The sequence below is a fragment of the Lynx canadensis genome, chromosome D4 (assembly GCF_007474595.2).
Source record: "Lynx canadensis isolate LIC74 chromosome D4, mLynCan4.pri.v2, whole genome shotgun sequence".
In the NCBI taxonomy this organism is placed as follows: Eukaryota; Metazoa; Chordata; class Mammalia; order Carnivora; family Felidae; genus Lynx; species Lynx canadensis.
The window spans coordinates 30431671-30451597 of NC_044315.2; the positions used below are offsets into that span (position 1 = coordinate 30431671).

General features: G+C 39.2%; 1 protein-coding gene across 2 annotated transcripts in view; it reads left to right on the forward strand.

The window, feature by feature from the left end:
* Positions 1-19927, forward strand: part of HABP4 (hyaluronan binding protein 4) — a 40161-nt gene that overhangs the window by 6977 nt on the left and 13257 nt on the right. For both annotated transcript variants that reach the window (XM_030293780.1, XM_030293781.1), the window contains exons 3-5: positions 6905-7045; positions 7281-7349; positions 16557-16640. In XM_030293780.1, coding sequence (XP_030149640.1) covers positions 6905-7045; positions 7281-7349; positions 16557-16640 — 294 coding nt within the window. The remainder of the gene's footprint in view (positions 1-6904; positions 7046-7280; positions 7350-16556; positions 16641-19927) is intronic.

The window sequence follows — 19927 nt, forward strand, 5'->3', positions numbered from 1 at the left end:
GCCGTCAACAGTTTAATGTCAAGGGAGCCGTTATTCCCAAAGTATTCCAAGTTCTTGACTATTGATTCCATTTAGGATCCTGGCTACAAGTTTTAACCAAAGGACATGTAAAAACTATGTTCATTAAAACACCACCTCATTAAAACACCACCCCTTCCCCCAAAAGACCCCCAGAAGTCCAGCAAAGAGTAGCTCAGTCTGAGAAGGCTGAGCAGCTGGTGGGCATACTCCCACAGATGTATTCCCTAGAAATTACATATTGAGAACATCAGGCTAGTGTATCTGCCACCATATTGGAGCGTGAGGGTTAGAGAAAGGCTTAATTCTGCTATTGTTGGAGAGTACTTCAATTTTGCTGTGTAATGGCCATAGTCTGCTTGCTTACAGAAAGACTTCTGGATCAGAGCTGCTTATTTGGGGAAGCATATGTGTATTTTTTTTTTTCTCACTTCAGGGATTTATTCTGTGGAAATAAGGAAATTATAGCTCAAAAGCACAAACTCATGTTACCAGCTTTTTTTAGTAGCAAAACTATGAGTCTTTTAAAAGGATGAGTATATGTTAACACAAAATGATGCCTATTAAGTGAAGTCATACATGAGGATAGGGGTAGAGTGGGATATGGGATTATGGAGGGATTTTTCTTTTTTCTTTAAAAATAACTTCAGATTTATTGGGGTGCCTGGGTGGCTCAGTCCGACTTCGGCCCAGGTCATGATCTCATGATTCATGGGTTCAAGCCCCGCATCAGGCTCTGTGCTGACTGCTTGCTCAGAGCTGGAAGCTGCTTCAGATTCTGTCTCATTCTCTCTTTGCCCTTCCCCTGCCCACACTCTGTCTCACTCTGTCCCTCAAAAATAAATAAATGTAAAAAAAAAAAATGAAAACTTCAGATTTATAGAAAGTTGCAAGAATTATACACAGAATTCCCATATACCCTCATCCAGATTCCCTGTTAACATTTGCTTTATCATACCCCCTCCCTCTCTCTGCCTCTCTCCTTCCCTTACACACACACACACACACACACACACACACACACACACACACCTTTTTTCTTTGACATTTAAAGTGAAGATGGGGCGCCTGGGTGGCTCAGTCAGTTGAGTGTCTGACCTCAGCTCAGGTCATGATCTCACAGCTCGTGGGTTTGAGCCCCGAATCCGGCTCTGTGCTGACAGCTCAGAGCATGGAGCCTGCTTCGGATTCTGTCTCCCTTTCTCTCTCTGCCCCTCCCCCACTCATGCTCTGTCTCTCTCTCTCTCTCTCAAAAATAAACACTAAAAAAAATTTAAAAAGAGTAAAGTGCAGAAATACCTCTTTATCCCTAAATACTTTAAATGTATTTCCTAAAAACATTGTACAATTATCAAACATATTAACCTTGATACATTACTATTATCTAATTCTCTATATCATGTAATCTACAGAGTACTCAAATTTCACCAGTTGTCCTATAATGTCCTTTTAGCAAAAGAAAAAAAATGCCTGGTTCAGGATCCAGTCCAGAGTGTGCACTGCATTTAGTCGTCTTTCATTTGGAACAGCTCTTTACTCTTCCTTTATCTTTGACTTTGACATGTCGGAAGAGGAAGGACCAGTTATTTTGTACAACAGCTCAGAACCGAGTTTGTCTGGAACAATGTCATGCACTTTGGCAGGAATACCACACAAGTGAGGTCTTGTGTCCTTCGCAGTGTATCATGTTAGGTATATGGAGGCAAGTTTTACTTTCAAGGAAATGTGAAATTATTTTTGATAAATCATGTGCTATCAGAAAAGATATTTTCCTTAGTTTCTTAAAAAGTACTCTTCTATTAATAAAGATCCATAAGACAATTTGGATAGTTTAGAAAATGCATACAATTATAAAGAAAATTAAAGCCACTTATCTTACCATTTAAGGTAATTACTTTTAACATTTGGACTAATTTTTTCCTTTTTTTTAATACATAGATATACTTAAATATTAAGATGATAATACATATATACTGAGTGCTTTATATTCTTTCTTTTTCCATTTGACATGATCAAAGTCATTTCCATGTCACTAACAATGTTTGGTAAACATTTTCTTTTAAATTTTTTTGAAAGAGAGCATTTGCAAGTGGGGGAGGGGCAGAGGGATCAGGAGGGAGAGAATCCTAAGCAGACTCTACGCTCAGTGCAGAACCTGTCATGGAGCTTGATCACTCAACCATGAGATGATGCCCTGAGCCAAAATCAAGAGTCAGACGCTTAATTGACTGAGCCACCCAGCTGCCCTGTGAATTTTTGGTAAACATTTTTTTTTAATGTTTTTACTTATTTTTGAGACTGAGAGAGAGAGAGAGACAGAGCACAAGTGGGAGAGGGCCAGAGAGAGAGGGCTAGACAGAATCCGAAGCAGGCTCCAAGCTCTGAGCTGTCATCATGGAGCCCAATGCAGGGCTCAAACTCATGAACTGTAAGATCGTGACCTGAGCCGAAGTTGGACACTTAACTGACTGAGCCACCCAGGCGCCCTGGTAAACATTTTTAATGGCTCTATTATGAGCTGTTGTGGATGCAGTACAGTGTAATAATTTCCTTAGTGTTGGACCTTCTCTAGATGGAAGTTCTAGAAATGGGAACCCCAGTTAGGGCCATAAAGCAGTGGTTCTCAGCTGGGTGTCATATATTAAAACCTGGGACCCAGTTTGTGCTTCAATGCAAGTTTGGATGGGTGCATGTAGTGTGAAAACAAATTGGAGTCAGGGGGATCTTTTGATATGTAGTGACCAATCACTGTCTTAGTAACCTGTCCATTTACTCTGTCACTAACAATCTAGAGCATTTCTCCTAGCTCTTTCTGCAGAGTTGAATATAATAAACTTTGATCTTGGCTTATTTGATAGTGAAAAATGGTGTCACCTTGCATTTCTGTGATACCTATACATATTTATTGGGCAGAATTATTGAATCTTGATAATCTTAACAGACTGTCTAATTCAGTCCTCTCAATTTATGGATGAGGAAACAAAAACCCGGAGTTTCAGTGATGGCTATTGTGGTCACAGCCAGCTCATGTGATTTTTATTCCACTAAAGCAGAACACATATTTTCACATCGAAGCGGTGTCATAAGTGGTGCTGGGAGTAACTGTCCATGTGGCTCAGGTGCAGAGATCAACCAGGACACTTCCAGATCACTGTTTTTAATGTATAAGGAATTTTTCTTTAGGCTCCAAATGATGAACCTAAGTGAATTCTTTGAACATAGGCTATTAGGAAATTAGCCTACCTCTGTCTGGATATATTTTGACTCTTTCTTTGGCTCTTCTTGAAGTTTAGTGCTGGTCATTCAAAGTCAGTTCCAGTTCTGAAAGAATCACTTACTCAGATGTTTAACTTTTTTTTCCTCCTCATATGGAAATAGTTGAGAAAAATTGGGGTAAAATATACGTAACATAATGTACCATTTTAGGGGCACCTGGGTGGCTCAATCAGTTAAGTGTCTGACTTCAGCTCAGGTCACGATCTCATGGTTCATGGGTTCAAGCCCCACATTGGGTTCTGTGCTGACAGCTTAGAGCCTGGAGCCTGCTTTGGATTCTCTCTTTCTCTCTGCTCCTGCCCCACTCTCACCCTGTCTCTCTCTCAAAAATGAATAAACATTAAAAAAATTTTTTTAATGTATCATTTTAACCACTTATAAATGTGTGATAGTACGGTGGCATGAAGTACATTCATATTGTTGTGCAACCATCCCCATCATCCATCTTCAGAACATTTTTATCTTCCCCACCTGAAACTCTGTACCCATTAAACACTAATTCCCCATTCTCCCCTCCACAAACATCATTCCCTTTATCTGTAAAACAGGTACTCATGCCTACTTAATTAGGATTGTTGTTGGAGAGTGGATTACAGGGATGTAAAGCATGGTGCTTGGCTGAAATGTTATTTTCCATCCTTTTCTTGTGAGTACATAACAAATAAAGATTCCTAAGTGGATACAGGATTTCTCAATGCTCCCTTGCCTGAATAAAAAGAGGATATGTTTTATCGTTCTAATTTTTAGTATATGTGCTGCCAACATGAGCACAAAGAGGGTATATTTTATAAGCAAGAAGCAATTGAGAATATATATATTTAAAGTGTATTTGTGAGAGAGAGAGAGAGTGCACAAATGAGCGTGGGGGGGGGGGCGGCGGTGGGCAGAGAGAGAGAATCCCAAGCAGGCTCCAGGCTGTCAGCACAGAGTCCAACACGGGGCTCGAGCTCATGAACTATGAGATCATGACCTGAGCTGAAATCAAGAGTCAGACACTTCACTGACTTAGCCACCCAGGTGTCCTGAGAATATGGGGATAAGGATGTGGGTAACCTGTGGAGTAGAGAAAAAAAAAATGTTTTAGGGGCACCTGGGTGATTCAGTCAGTTGAGTGTTGGACTTTTGGTTATGGCTCAGATCATGATCCCTGGGTCATGGGTTTGAGCCCTGCATTGGGCTCTGTGCTAAGCGTGGAGCCTGCTTAAGATTCTCTCTCTCTCTCTCTCTCTCTCTCTCTCTCTCACTCTCTCACTCTCTCTCTTTCCCTCCCCGACCCTCTCCCCTGCTCATGCTCTATCTCTGAAATAAACATTTTTTTAAAAAACCACTAAAAAAAAAAAGAGGCTTAAGGGATTAAAATAAACCCCAGAACACACAGGGCTATTTTTAGGGTCGGTTTCAATCACTATTATATTTTAAATGCCTTTGTTGTTTTGTTGGTATCTGATCTAGATTTCATGTAAATTTAGACCCAATTTTGACTGTTGACATTATTTTCCATGTATGTTTTGGTGTTTCATTTCCTCTCAATATTTAGGTAGACTTTTTTTCTCTTATGACCCTGTCCAACTTCCTTGTTAAGAATTTATTGTTATATTTTTGTTACTGTTTTAGAACTCTGCTCTAGGTATTTATTATAATGGGAATAGATTTTATAATAATCTCTGTTTTAGTCGGGAATGGGAGAGGTGGGAGGTAGAACACCCAACCTGGAGACTTTATTTAGGATGATGTTTCTTATAAGAGACTGGCATAAAGTTAATGATTGGTGCTTCTGTGTTTTTTTATCTTTTTGAGTAAGGATAATAGAGAGTTTTATATATTTTTACCCACCATCAGACAGTAGCTTTTTTTAAATAATTTTTTTATTATTATGTTTATTTATTTTGAGAAGAGAGAGAGAGACAGAGTGAGAGTGGGGGAGGAGCAAAAAGAGAGTGAGACACAGAATCCAAAGCAAGACTCTAGGCTCTGAGCTGTCAGCACAGAGCCCGACACGGGGCTCAAACCCATGAGTGTGAGATCATGACCTGAGTCGAAGTCAGGTGCTCAACCGACTGAGCCACCCAGCCGCCCCAGACAGTAGCTTTTTAATGTAACAATTTCAGCCATGACCATAGACTAGAACATACCTCTAGTTTTGGTGTTTGAGTCACTAATGCCACTAGAGTTCAGTAAGTAATTTGTTACAATTTTAAATATTTTTAAAGTCTTGACAAATTAAAAATATATAATCTGTCTTATTAAACTAAGGTTGTAATGGTGAAAAGATGTGGTCCTTGCTGCAGTAGCTTTGAGTCTAATGGAAGAAAGGCAAGTCCTCATAAAAAGTGATGGTGACCAGAGACATGGCTGAGAATGGGTGTGAAGAGGAGTGCGTGGGTGGTTAGGCCTTGGTCCCAGTGGATGTGGCAGAGGAAGAAGGGAGTATAGAAGACATCTGGTTCCTGGCTTAGGTAGTTTGATGCTGTGAGTTAGGGACCATAGCGGGAGCCAAGGGGTCAGTGTTGGTCATGTATCTGCAGTGCCAGGGTGTGGACAGAGGGCATGTCCAGGAAGTAACTGGCTTTGTGGCCTGGAATCAGAGACCCCAGTGAGAGATGCAGGGTCACATGAATGAGGGTCACGTAGCAATAGCATAGAGATGAGGACAGTGTGTGCCTGGGATGGGAAGTCAGGAATGTGGGCACCTGTGAGGAAAAACGAGTATCCAGAAGAACGAGGGAGGCAGCTGTGTGGAGAGCATCAAGACTAGTTAAGTGAAAGAGGCAAGATACAGAACGTGTCCCTTGATGTGACTCTGGAGGTGCCTTCCTCTGAAAAATGGAACTGGGGGCCTAAGAAGCAAGGGGAGTGAGTATCTTGTGAATTTTGTACCATGTTTGAGTATGACCTATTACAAAAATAAGTGTTTAAGGACAAGGCAAGGAAAGAGAAGTCTGAGGAAAATTAGTGGTCAGCGGTGTCAAATGATGAATAGGGGTCAAATGACATAAAGACAAAAGTTGCTATTGGCTTTAACAACAAAAAGCTTCAGCTGTCCTTGGAGGTGTGTGTGGGGCAAGAGGAAGAGAATTGAGGTTGTTGCAGGTTAATACTTTTAGCCCCAAATGTCACTGACTGGTTGTGTGTTTGGGAGAGGGAGGTTTGGGAGGGGCATAATTTGAAGTTTCCTATTTCTCTTATACAAAACATTCCAAATTTAATTTAAATATTGAATATTAGAGCTGGAATAAACCTCCAGAGAAAGGGGTACCCCTCCACAGATTAGCAAGACCTGCCCAGGACCTGCTTCTCTGGTCTGGCTTCCTCACCTAGCAGCTGTATGACCTTGGGCAAGTTACCTACCTCCTTTGTGCCTCAGTTTCATTGTCTGTGGATAATAGCTATATATTATACATCTGTTTATGAGAATTATATATGATGAAGTGCTCAGAACAATGCCTCAGTAGTATTATTCAGTAAAAGTTAATTATTACTTTATTATTCAAGCTACCATTCTTTCCAATATATTATAGCCATGATGTCCTCCTAGAATTTTTTTCTCAAAAAAGCCTTAGCCCTTCAGTCCAGTTCACTGCTTTTTATTATTATACCCATCTCTTCCTAGACCCATTGACAGGTTTGATCGAGACAGACCACTGAGAGGCCGTGGAGGCCCAAGGGGGGCCATGCGAAGCCGAGGCAGAGGCGGCCCCGGGAACAGAGCTTTTGAGGGTTTTGACCAGAGAGGGAAACGAGATTTTGAGAGGTACGGTGGGAATGAGAAAATGTAAGTTACTCTGTAACTGCTTTTTTGCCTTATGATCTTGGTAATACACGGTATGAATCTGTTTGTTGTGTGTTAATATGAATTGACTTGATATTAGTATGTGCTTATTCCTGAGGGAGCTGATCCTGGGACGGCTTTTCTGATCAACTTTTATGATTTGGAAATTGACTGCAGGCCTGCTCTCAGCTGAAGGGAATATTCTTTCTTTCTCTAGAGCAATCAGAACTGAAGACAACATGGGTGGCTGTGGAATTCGAACTTGGGGATCAGGCAAAGATACCAGGTATGGTGCAAATGTGTGCCTTTTGTGAACCTGCAGTTAAGTGGAAATATCCAGATCTTTATTTTCCTTTTGTGAAAATTATGTCTTCTCTGCTATATGCTTGCATTGTCTTTATACTTGTGTGCTGTTAAGTATAGATTGATTTTAGGCTTTTGTTTAGTGAGGTGACTTTTTAAAGTGGGTTTGTTATGTTGCAATTAGATTTGAAAATGACTTTTAAAGTGGTTTTAAAGTTCTTTTGTTTTAGCCAAACAAATTTGTGTATTTGCTGATGCCCCAGCACATGATACTCTACATTTGCATAGGCCTCAGAATGCTTTTTAAATTTCTGGATATTCTATACTTTTATTTTTCTGTGACCTTCCCAAGTTCTTATATGCATTGCATCTTGATTTTATGAAATCATTTGCAGGTTGAAGCTCAATGACAGATTTCACCGAAGGTTCAAATCTGACATTTCTCTGAGGTTTCATGGTGTCTCAGATCTGTACCAGTTTTGCTGCTTAGAAGAAGTACTTGGTTCTGCTGTTTCAGTCATTTCATGGCTGTAGGGGCAGTGCCTTCCTGGTGTCTGCAAAGAATAAGCAAGAAGACTTGAGGGCAGTACAAGGCAAGGAATGGATCCCTCCCAGCGCACGTTGTAGGAAAGACTTTCCACGATTTTGAAGCCTTGAGGGAATCCAGAATATAAGCTTTTTACATAAACTTACTTTTCTTTCCTTCCTTCCTCCTTCCTTCCTTCCTTCCTTCCTTCCTTCCTTCCTTCCTTCCTTCCTTCCTTCCTTCTTTTTTTTAAACTTTATTTATTTTGAGAGAGAGAGCATGAGCAGGGAAGGGGCAGAGAGAGATGGGGAGAGAGAGAATCCAAGCAGGCTTCGCACTGTCAACACAGAGCCCAACGCAGGGCTTGAACTCACAAACCGTGAGATTATGGCTTGAGCTGGAATCAAGAGTCAGATGCTTAACTGACTGAGCCACCCTGGCGCCCCCATAAACTCATTTTTCTGAAATTGTTGTCCTTAAAGACAAACATACAAAACAATACTAAATATAATATTACATGTGCTACCCTTGCACATCTGTGTTGTCCTTGAAAGGAAAAGAAACTTGTTGAATGTTTCTCAGTATGGGGTTTCATAGGCTGTTAATTATGAATCTTTTAATTTTGTTTTATTTTACTTTGATATATATTTTAAAAAGTAAATACCTCTGAGTCATCTGATTTACCACCTTATCTAATGCTCCACTCCATTTCAGTTGGCATTGGAACTTAAAATAATTTTGGCGTCAAGTAATTATGTACCCTAAGGGGTCAGCATTGGCCCTTTAACATGAAGTAACCAGGAGCTGGGTATGCTGCAGGTGATCTGGCATTTATGTCCTTGTGCTAAAATGACACATGTCCGTGTCATTTTGGATTGGTTTGTGAGTGACTAAGTCAAAGCTCTGAGGTGGTAATAATTTGTAATTTAAAGATTCTCATAGAATAAGACTTAAATTTCTTATTTAATAAGTGGAGATTTTGATTTTGATCATGAAAACAGTTCAGTACAGTGGAGTTATGGGCTGCTTTTGATTAATGACAAAGAGCAGAGGTGAGCCTACCGTAACAAGGATGTTAATGGCTGGTGAAGCCAAACACTGCACGGTGTGTTAAAAGCTGGAGGGTTTTGCTATAGTTAGTATTCCTGTTTGAAGGCATTGGCAGTGCTAACTAAATTTATGAATGTTTTCAAAATGGTGCAATGAGCCATTTCCAATGTTAATGCTTCTCTTCAGCAGTTTGACAGTGAGTGCCTGAAAGTAGAGTTTTCTCCATCTGTGGTAATTACAAACATATAATATCTGATATTATTTCTTTGTTACCAATTGAAACACACACACGAAAGCAGTTTTCAGTAATGGTGCCTTCCAACTTTTATTTCAAAGAGCAAGATGGTTTTATTAACATTCGATTAAAATCTCTCTGCTGTCATAGATTTGGGTAATTCAAGTCTCATTGAATTTGAACTAGATAACAAAGCCTTCAGGTGTTCAATTCACTTTGTGGAATGTGCTTGTGCAAACAGGCATTTTCTGCATTCATATAACTAAAGTCAAAATATATACATCTGCCCTGGGGCTGTATCTTCTTCTGTAAATCTAACATTGGTGATTTACTTTCAACAAAATAACAAAATCTGCTAACATAAATTATTGCTAATTTTGAAACCTCATTGCTCTGTAGTTTTGGTCACATGGTTCTATAAGAGCCGTAAGCACATTAGTTTTATGTTTATTCATTAAATAATGTAGGTCAACACAGGGAGATGTGTGATTTCTCTTTTTTTTAATCAGCTGCTCAAGTTTAAGAATGCTGGTGTTTGTACATAGTCCCTTTTATGATTTTTAATTGTTGAAAGCTATAAACTATCAATAAACCTATGGTTTTTATTCCCTTGGTTTATTATGTTGCCAAGGGAGTAAAGAGAAAGTTGGAATAATTTGTGCTGCTGCTGCTGGATTTTGAGGCTCCTGGATGCCAGAAACTCCTGTGACCCTGCTGGAGTCAGGCTGATGAGCAGAAGCAGCCTTTGTGACAGGGCCTCTGCCAAGCACAGTGCCAGCCACGTCTTTCCACACATAGGGTGCATTTGATTTAGGACCTTTTTCAAAAATAAAGATTAATAATTATTTGGGGCGCCTGGCTGGCTCAGTCAGTAGAGCAGGCGACTGTTGATCTCAGGATTGTGAGTTCGACTCCCACATTGGGTGTAGAGATTATAGAAAAAATTAACTTAAAAAAATTATTCAAATTTTGTATAGAAAAACTCACTTTTAAGCTCATTACAATAGCTTTGCATTGAGAATAAAAAAATGTAGGGGTACCTGGGTGACTCAGTCAGTTAAGCATCCAACTTCGGCTCAGGTCATGATCTTGTGGTCTGTAGGTTTGAGACCCGCGTCGGACTCAGTGCTGACAGCTCAGAGCCTGGAGCCTGCTTCGGATTCTGTGGTGTGTGTGTGTGTGTGTGTGTGTGTGTGTGTCTCTCTCTCTCTCTCCCCCTACCCCTCTCGCACTCTGTCTCTCTCTCCCTCAAAAGTAAGTAAACATTTTTAAAAAATGCAGAAAGTCAATTCTGTTATTACAGGTCAATTTATCTTTGCTTTTTAAAAAATAGCTTATGTTGGGGTGCCTGGGTGGCTCAGTAAATTAAGTGTCCAGCTTCAACTCAGGTCATGATCTAACAGTTTATGGGTTCGAGCCCCGCATCAGGCTCTGTGCTGACAGCCTGGAGCCTGCTTTGGATTCTGTGTCTCCCTCTCTCTCTGCTCCTCCCCCGTTGACACTCTATTTTTTTGAAACTATTTTTCCCCTTCCCTTTTCCCATGGTCCTCCTTTAAGTTTCTCAAGTTCCACATGTGAGTGAAAACATATGATATTTGTCTTTCTTTAACGTTGTTACAAATGGCAGGATTTCATTCTTTCTCATTGCCAAGTAGTATCCCATTGTATATACAAACCACATCTTTGTCCATTCATCAGGTGATGGACATTTGGGCTCTTTCTGTAATGTGGCTATTGTTGAAGGTGCTGCTGTAAAGATTGGGATACATGTGCCCCTATGAATCAGCACTCCTGTATACTTTGGATGAATTCCTAGTAGCACTATTATTGGGTTGTAGGGTAGTTTGATTTTTAATTTTTTGAGGAACCTCCACACTGTTTTCCAGGGCGGCTGTACCAGTTTGCATTCCCACCAACAGTGTAAGAGGGTTCCCGTTTCTCCACATCCTCACCAACATCTGTTGTTTCCTGAATTGTTAATTTTAGCCACTCTGGTGTGAGGCAGTATCTCAATGTGGTTTTGATCTCAGTGTGGTTTTGATTTGTATTTCCCTGATTTGTATATCCTTGAGTGATATTGAACATCTTTTCATGTGTCTGTTGGCCATCTTCTTTGGAAAAAATGTCTATTCATGTCTTCTGCCCATTTCTTCACTGGATTATTTGTTTTTTGGGTGTGGAGTTTGGTTAGTTCTTTATAGATTTTATATACTAGCCCTTTATTTGATATGTCATTGGCCAATATCTTTTCCCATTCTGTCAGTTGCCTTTTAGTTTTGTTGATTATTTCCTTTGCAGTGCAGAAGCTTTTTATCTTGATGAGGTCCCAATAGTTCATTTTTGCTTTTAATTCCCTTCCTTTGGAGACATGTCAAGCAAGAAATTGCTGCAGCTGAGGTCAAAGAGGTTGTTGCCTATTTTCTCCTCTAGGGTTTTAATGGTTTCCTGTCTCACATTTAGGTCTTTCATCCATTTTGAGTTTATTTTTGTGTATGGTGTAAGTAAGTGGCCCAAGTTCATTCTTCTGCATGTTGCTGTCCAGTTCTCCCAGTACCATTTACTAAAGAGACTGTCTTTTTTCCAGTGGGTAGGTACTCTTTTCTGTTTTGTCAAAGATTAGTTGGCCATACATTTGTAGGTCCAATTCAGGGTTCTCTATTCTATTCCATTGGTCTATGTGTCTGTTCTTGTGCCAGTACCATACTGTCTTGATGATTACAACTTTGTAGTAGAGGCTAAACTCCAGGATTGTGACGCCTTGGTTTGTTTTTTTTTTTTCCAACATAACTTTGGCTATTCGAGGTCTTTTGTGGTTCCATACAAATTTTAGGATTGTTTGTTCTAACTTTGAGAAGAATGCTGGTGCAATTTTGATTGAGATTGCATTGAATGTGTAGATTGCTTTGGGAAGTTTATACCTCTTAATCCCCTTTACCTATTTTGCCCATTCTCCTCCACCCCCATGCTCCTCTGGGAACTGCCAATTTGTTCTTTGTATTTGAGTCTTTTTTTTCTTCATTTGTTTTGTTATTTAGATTCCACATGTGAGTGAAATCATAGGATATTTATCTTTCTCTGTCTGACTTATTTCACTTAACATAAATACCTTTGGGTCCATCCGTGTTGTTGCGAATGGCAAGACTTTATTCTTTTTTATGGCTGAGTAATATTCCATTGTATGTATATAATACAATTTTATCCATTCATCTGTCAATGGGCAATTAGGTTTCTTCCATACTTTGGCTATTATAAATAATGCTTCATTATAAAAGGGGTGCATATATCTTTTAAAATTCGTCTTTTCATTTGGGGCAGGGGGAATAAATACCCGGAGGTGTCATTACTGGATCGTATGGTAATTCTGTTTTGTTTGAGGAACCTCCATGCTATTTTCCATAGTGGTTGTACCAATTTACATACCCAATGGCAGTACACAAGGATTCCCTTTTCTCCACATCATCACCAACACTTGTTACTTCTTGTCTTTTTGATATTAGCTATTCTGATTGGTGTAAAGGTATATATATCATTGTGGTTTTGATTTTTGCATTTCCCTGATGAGGAGTGGTGTTGAGCATCTTTTCATATGTATGTTGACCATATGTCTAGTCAAGTCCTCTGCCTATATTTTAATCGGACTCTTAGTTTTTTTGGTGTTGAGTTCTATGAATTATTTATATATTTTGGATATTTACCCCTTTTTCGATATATCATTTTCAAAAATCTTCTCCCATTCAACAGGTTGCCTTTTCATTGTTTTAATGGTTTCTTCCACTGTGCAAAAGCTTTTTATTTAGTTTGATGTAGTCCCAGTAGCCTATTTTTGCTTTTGTTTCCCTTGGCTGAGGAGACAGATACAGAAAAATATTGCTAAACAGATGTCTAAGAGTATACTGCCTATGATTGGGGGTTTCTTGTTGGGGTGGGGGTATTTTATGGTTTCAGTTTTTACATTTAGGTCTTTAATCCATTTTGAGTTTATTTTTGTGTATGGTGTAAGAAAGTGGTCCAGTTTCATTCTTTTGCATGTAGCTGTTTAGGTTTCCCCAACACCACTTATTGAAGAAGTTGTCTTTTCACCACTGTGTATTATTGTCTCCTTTGTCATAGATTAATTGACCATATAAGCATGGGATTAGCTCTGTGCTCTCTTCTGTTACATTGATCTATGGTCTTTATTTTTATGCCAGTCCACTACTGTTTTGTTAATAGAGCTTTGTAGTATAGTTTTAAATCTGGGATTGTAATATATTCAGCTTTATTGTTCTTTCTCAAGAGAGCTTTGGCTATTTGGGATCTTTTGTGGTTCCATACAAATTTTAGGATTGCTTGTTTCTAGTTCTGTGAAAAATACCATTGGCATTTTGATGGGGATTGCATTGAATCTAAGATTACTTTGAGTAGTGTGGACATTTTAACAATATTAATTCTTCCAACCCATGAATATAGAATATCTTCTCATTTATTTGTGTTGTCTTCAATTTCTTTTACCAATGTCCTATAGTTTTCAGAGTAGAGGTCTTTTAACTCCTTGGTTCAGTTTATTCATAGGCATGCTATTCTCTTTAATGTAATTGTAAATGGGGTTGTTTTTGTAATGTCTCTGCTGGTTCATTATTAATGTATAGAAATGCAACAGATTTCTGTAGATTAATTTTGTATCCTGCAATTTTGCTGAAATCATTTATTAGTTCTAATAGTTTTCTGGTGAGTTATTTACTGTTTTCTATGTATAGTATCATGTCATCTGCAAATAGTGACAGTTTACTTCTTACCTATTTAGATCCCTTTACTTCTTTTTTTTTTTTTTTTTGGTCTGATTGGTGTGGCTAGGACTTTCAGTACTATGTTGAATAAAAGTGATAGAATGGACATCCTTGTTTTGTTCCTGATCTTAGAGGAAACACTTTGAACTTTTCACCATTGAGTATGATGTTAGCTGTGAGTTTTCATATATGGCCTTTATTATATTGAGGTGTGTTCCCTCTATACCCACTTTGTTGAGAGTTTTTATCATGAATGGATGTTGAATTTTGTCAAATGCTTTTTCAGCATCTATTGAGATGATCATATCATTTTCATCCTTCATTTTGTTAATATAGTATATCACATTGATTGATTTGCAGGTATTGAATCATCCTTGCATCCCTGGAATAAGTCCAATGTGATTATGGTGAATGATCCTTTTAATGTGTTGTTGAATGCTGTTTGCTAATAATATTTTGTTAAGGAGTTTTACATGAATGTTCATCAGGGATATTGGTCTGTAATTCTTTCTGTATTGTTTTTGTTTTGAGTTTGGTGTGAGGGTAATGCTGGCCTCATAGGATTAATTTGGAAATACTTCTTCCTCTTCTAATTTTTGGGATATGAGAAGAGTATGTATTAACTCTTCTTTAAATATGTAATAGAATTTACCTGTGAAACCATCTACTCCTGGAGTTTTTTTGATTACTAACTCAATTTTGATATTAGTAATTGGCCAGTTACAGATTTTTTTTTCCTGATTCAGTCTTAGAAGATTGTATGTTTCTAGGAATTTACCCATTTCTTCTAGTTGTCCAATTTTTTGGTGTATAATTTTTTGTAATAGTGTCTAATGATTCTTTGTATTTCTGTGATGTCAGTTGTAAATTCTCTTTCATTTGTGATTTTATTTGTTTGAGTCCTCTTTTTTTTTTTTCCTTAATGAATCTGGCTAAAAGTTTATTTAATTTGTCTTTTCAGAGAATTAGCTCTTAGTTTCGTGGATCTTTTCATTATGTTTTTAGGCTCTATTTCATTTATTTCTTCTCTGATCTTATTTCTTTTCTTCTACTCATGTTGGGCTTTGTTCCTCTTTTTCTAGTTCCTTTAGGTGTAGGGTTAGATTGTTTGAGATTTTTCTTATTTTTTGAGGTAGGCCTGGATTACTATAAACTTCCCCTTGAGAGCTGCTTTTGCTGTGTCCCAAAGATTTTGGACCATGGTGTTTTCATTTCATTTGTGTCAAGGTATTTTTGATATCCTCTTTGATTTCTTCATTGACCCATTGGTTTTTTAGTAGCATGTCGCTTAGCATCCACATGTTTGTGTTTTTTCCAGTTTTATTCTTGTAATTGACTTCTGGCTTTATAGTGTTGTGATCAGAAAAGATTCCTGATACGATTTCAGTCTTTTAAATTTATTAGGATGTGTTTTGTGGCCTACCATGTGATTTATCCTCGAGAATGTTCCATGCATACTTGAAAAGAATATGTATTCTGCTGTTTGGAGATGGTTTGTTTTATATCTGTTAAGTCCATCTGGTCTAATGTGTCTTTCAAAGCTACTGATTTTCTGTCTGGATGATTTGTCCATTAATGTAAGTGGGATGTTAAAGTGTTGTACTATTATTATATCACTGTTGATTTCTCCCTTTATGTCTGTTTAATGTTGCTTTTTGTTCAGGTGCTCCTGTGGCAAGTGCAGAGATATTTACAATTGTTACATTCTCTTCTTGGATCGATCTTTTTATCATTATGTAATCCCCTTTGTCTCTTGTTATGGTTTTTGTTTAAAGTCTATTTTGTCTGATATAAATATTGCCACCCCAGCTTTTTTTTTTTTTTTTGCTTCTATTTGCATGGTAAATGTTTTTTCCATCTCTTCACTTTGTCCATGTGTGTCTTTAGGTGTGAGTGAGTCTCCTGTAGGCAGCATAGAGATGGGTCTTGCTTTATCCATTCAGTCACCCTGTGTCTTTTATTGGAGCATTTAATCCATTTACATTTAAAGTAATTATTGATAGGCATGTATTACTATCATTTTGTTAATCATTTTCTGGTTGTTTTTAATTTCTGTTCCTTTCTTCTTTTCTTTCTTCCCTTGTGATTTGATGACTTTCTTAATGTTATGTTTAGATTCTGTTCTCTTTATTTTTTGTGTCTGTTGTAGGCTTTTGGTTTGTGGGTACTGTGAGGTTCATATATAACATCCTGTGTATTTAGCAGTCTGTGTTAAATTGATGGTCACTGAAGTTTGAACACATTTTAAAAGCACAGGTTGAGAAATTTTATGGCCCCTTTTAATATTCGGAATTTCCTAGGACAGTAAGCATCTTAAATAATTGTTCTGGTCTTTTATAATCTGTTTTAACTTTAGACCATTCATAGAAAGTTCTATTTCTAAAAGTACTTTTAACATTTTTTAAAATAATTTCAATGGATTAGCAATTTATAACATTTTGTCATTTTTATTTTGATGTGGGTTACCTATATGTGTATGTAATTTTTTGAATGAGATTTACTTAAGAAAAAGGACATTGGAATGTTTTGGTTTTTTTTTTTTCTATCTTGAATATATAAAAGCATTGATGTGAACATATTTGTGTGACTAGAGCAATTCTCACTGCTTTTCAGTGACGTGGAGCAGACTGCACCAATGGAAGAGACCACAGCGGTGGAAGAGTCCCCAGGCCCCCTGGAGGAGGAATCTCCAGCCAAGTGGGTGTTTTACTCATTTTTCCCATGAGTTGTTGTTGGCCTTGTTCTTAACGATTTCTAAGAGCGCTTCACTGAACAAGGAGCTCAGCCTTTTGTTATATCACAGAAGGTTGACCTTAATGTATCGATGAATAATCAAACTAATTAATAATTCAAATAATCTAATGAATGATTATTAATGATAATTAATGAGTTAAATTTAAGTATCCCATCCAGTGCCCACAACCTCTTTTCCATCGGCATCCTGTACTGCAATTATTCTCCCTCTTATCAGGACCCTCATTCCTTTATTCTCTCTGTGTCCATCCTCCCTCTTTTCTTCATGGAGCTTAGGTCCCTGGTCCACCTCTAGCGTCCTTGCCCAGTCCTTAACCTCCTTTGCCTCTGGATCTTCTGTTGTGCCTTGCTAGCAAAACCTGCCTCCTGGATGACCACTGGCTGGCTGCCCTCTCTGCCTGTACTGGCCAGCTGAGCACTGACAACAGCAGAGCTGACAGGAACCCCTGTAAATTGTTGATCACCTGCATTCTGAAATGAGCCCTTAACACTGCCCATCAGTCCCCTTTTCTGGGGCTCATTCTTTCTCCCACCCTCTACAATGACCAATTCCATCCTTCTTGTATCCTCTAAGCCCTGACACTGTCCCCACTTTACTCTTCCCCCACCCTTCCCGTACCTGCACCTCCTCTTTTACTTTCTCGACATAACTTTGCCTCCTATGTCACACAGAAATTGAGAGCCACCAGCTGGGAAGTTTATCATCTTCCCGCTCTTAAAGGTACAAACCCACCTGTGCCTGCATACCTCCTAGCCTCCTTCCCTCATGGTAAGAAAGAGGCACCATCTCTCCTGCCACTTCTTCAGGCTTTGAATCCTGTCTCCTGCTGACTGCGTGGAAATCTCACACCGTCAGTCAGCTCCTTCCTCATGAGTCTGCTTACCTTCCTCCCAACTCTGGTCTTCATCAACAGTTTAAACGTGCTCGGTGTCTCCTATTTTAAGTCTTCTACTCTTGCCCCACATTCTCATTTAGCTGCCTTTTGTCAGGGTTGTGTGTACTCTTCCTTCACTTCCTCCCTCTCACTTATGCCTCACTTCACTCCAGATCTGGCTCTGTCCCCATTGCCCTTTGGAAACAGTCACCACATGTCTCCACACCTAATAGATGTTTCCGTCTGCATCTTTGTTGACCTGTCAAAGCATTTGACTTTATTGATTTCTTCTTAAGCTTTCTTTCCCTGATTTCTGTGATGTCTGCACTCTTCTGGTTTTCCCACTGCCTCTCAGCTTCTCCTCTACAGACTCATCCTTATTTTTCTGGTCTTTTAAAATGTCAAGTTCTTTATGGCTCTGCCTTAGGCCCTCTTCTCTTTAGTGTCTTTTATAGGATCTCCCGTACCCTTGCAGCTCGGGTCATCATTCATGTATCAACTCCAGAATGTATACCTCTGGCTCTCACCTTCCACCTGGGCTCCAGGTGTGTGTTTCTAGCTGCTTGCTCTGGATATCTCCCCATGGATATTTCAGATCTCCTGCTCCGTGTGTCCAGGAGAAGTCTGTCTTCATTAGGTATTTCCATCTTGTGGAGCAGCCCATCACCATCCATCCAGCTGCACAAACCAGAAACCTAGGAGTCATCCTTAAGACTTCCTTCCTCTTGATCCCCTCCCTTCCCCAAATCCAGTCTGTCACCCTGCCCCAGTGATTGTACCTTCTCTTCTCTCTGCTCATCACCATCATCTCATCCAACCTGTCACCACAACTCCTTATGGGCTCCCTGCTTTCTCATCTGGGACCAGCCCATTTCTGCACCACAGTGGCTTTCACACTGACATTCTGATTGTCATGCACCCACCCCTCATGCGAGACCCCCCATGGCTTGCTGTTCTCTTCCTATCCCTTGGCCTGACTTGCAGGGTCCTGCGTGGTCTATACCCTGCAGAGCTCTCAAATGCAGCCACTCGTGTACCTTCTCTGGGTTCATCACGTTGCCCTATGACATGTTCTCAAGGACCTTTCCCCTACCCCCATCCTATACATGCCAAAGCGCTTCAGCAAGTGCTGTTGCCTTTCCCCCCACCCCATACCTCTCCAAATTCCCTTCCCCCTTCACTGATTTAACTCTTCTCATCCTTCAGCTGCCAAGAAGCAAGGTGTCTAGTGGTTAAGAGCACAGACCCCAAGCCAGAGTGTGGATTCAAATCTCAGCTCTGTCACTCATTAGTTTGGGCAAGTTGTTTATTCTGTCTGTTCCAGTTTTCTTCACATGTAAAATAGGAATAATAATAGTACCTACATCATAAGGTTGTTATAAGGATTGTGTGTGTGTGTGTGTGTCTGTCAGTCACAGAGTGGGGCCTGGCATGTAGTTAATGCTATATAAATATCTGCTATTATTATTGCAAAAGTAAAATGCTGCAATGATTGATAATTATGAAAGCTGTTAATTTACTGTCCAAAACAACCAAGAAGTGTATTTAAGTAAAGAGAGAAATTAACAATATGAATATTTAGACAGTGATTTAACTAAGGAAGTAGATTAACAGTTTACATAAATGTTGAAAAAGTGAGTTAACTAGATCCCTTCAGGAAAAATGGTACCTTTTTTGAGCCAATAAACCATTTATACAAATTCAGGTTATGTAAGGCAGAATAATAAATTATAGCATAACTCTGTGGAATTGATTGAGATACCCTTGCTTTCCTAATATTAAATAGACAAAATAGTTCTCTCGGTCAGTTACTCTGAAAGACAGAATTCTAGATGGTTTGATGGCAGTCTCGTGTCTGCACGAGAGCCCAGCCCGCTTTCTCCCCTCCACTGCCTGCAGTGGGCAGTGAGCATCTAGTTAGGTCTGCAGGAGCTGCGCGGCCGAGCAGCCACACTAGCAGACCAGTGGCCGACCGCGCTGCGACATTCTTGTCTCCGCACTGCCCCGTCACACTTTAAAGTTATCACTAAAATTCCTAGTAATGCAGTTACAGGTTTGTGATAATTTCAGAATTAGGTTTGTATTTGAGAAGTACATTCGATGATATGATAGTGATGCTGTCTGATCTCAGCTTTTTCTCACGTTGATCTAACGCTCAGACTTTGGACCCCGAGCCAAAATGTATATTCAATGCGCCACTCAGTTTAGAACTTCCTGATAGATCAATTTAATATACCCTCACTTACATTCAAACATACACCCCGAAGAAGATATATTTTCCTCAGATTGGACACGTTTTGTTGACAATTATATGTGCTGTGCCCTTCCTTCCTTCCCTCCTTCCCCCTTTCATCA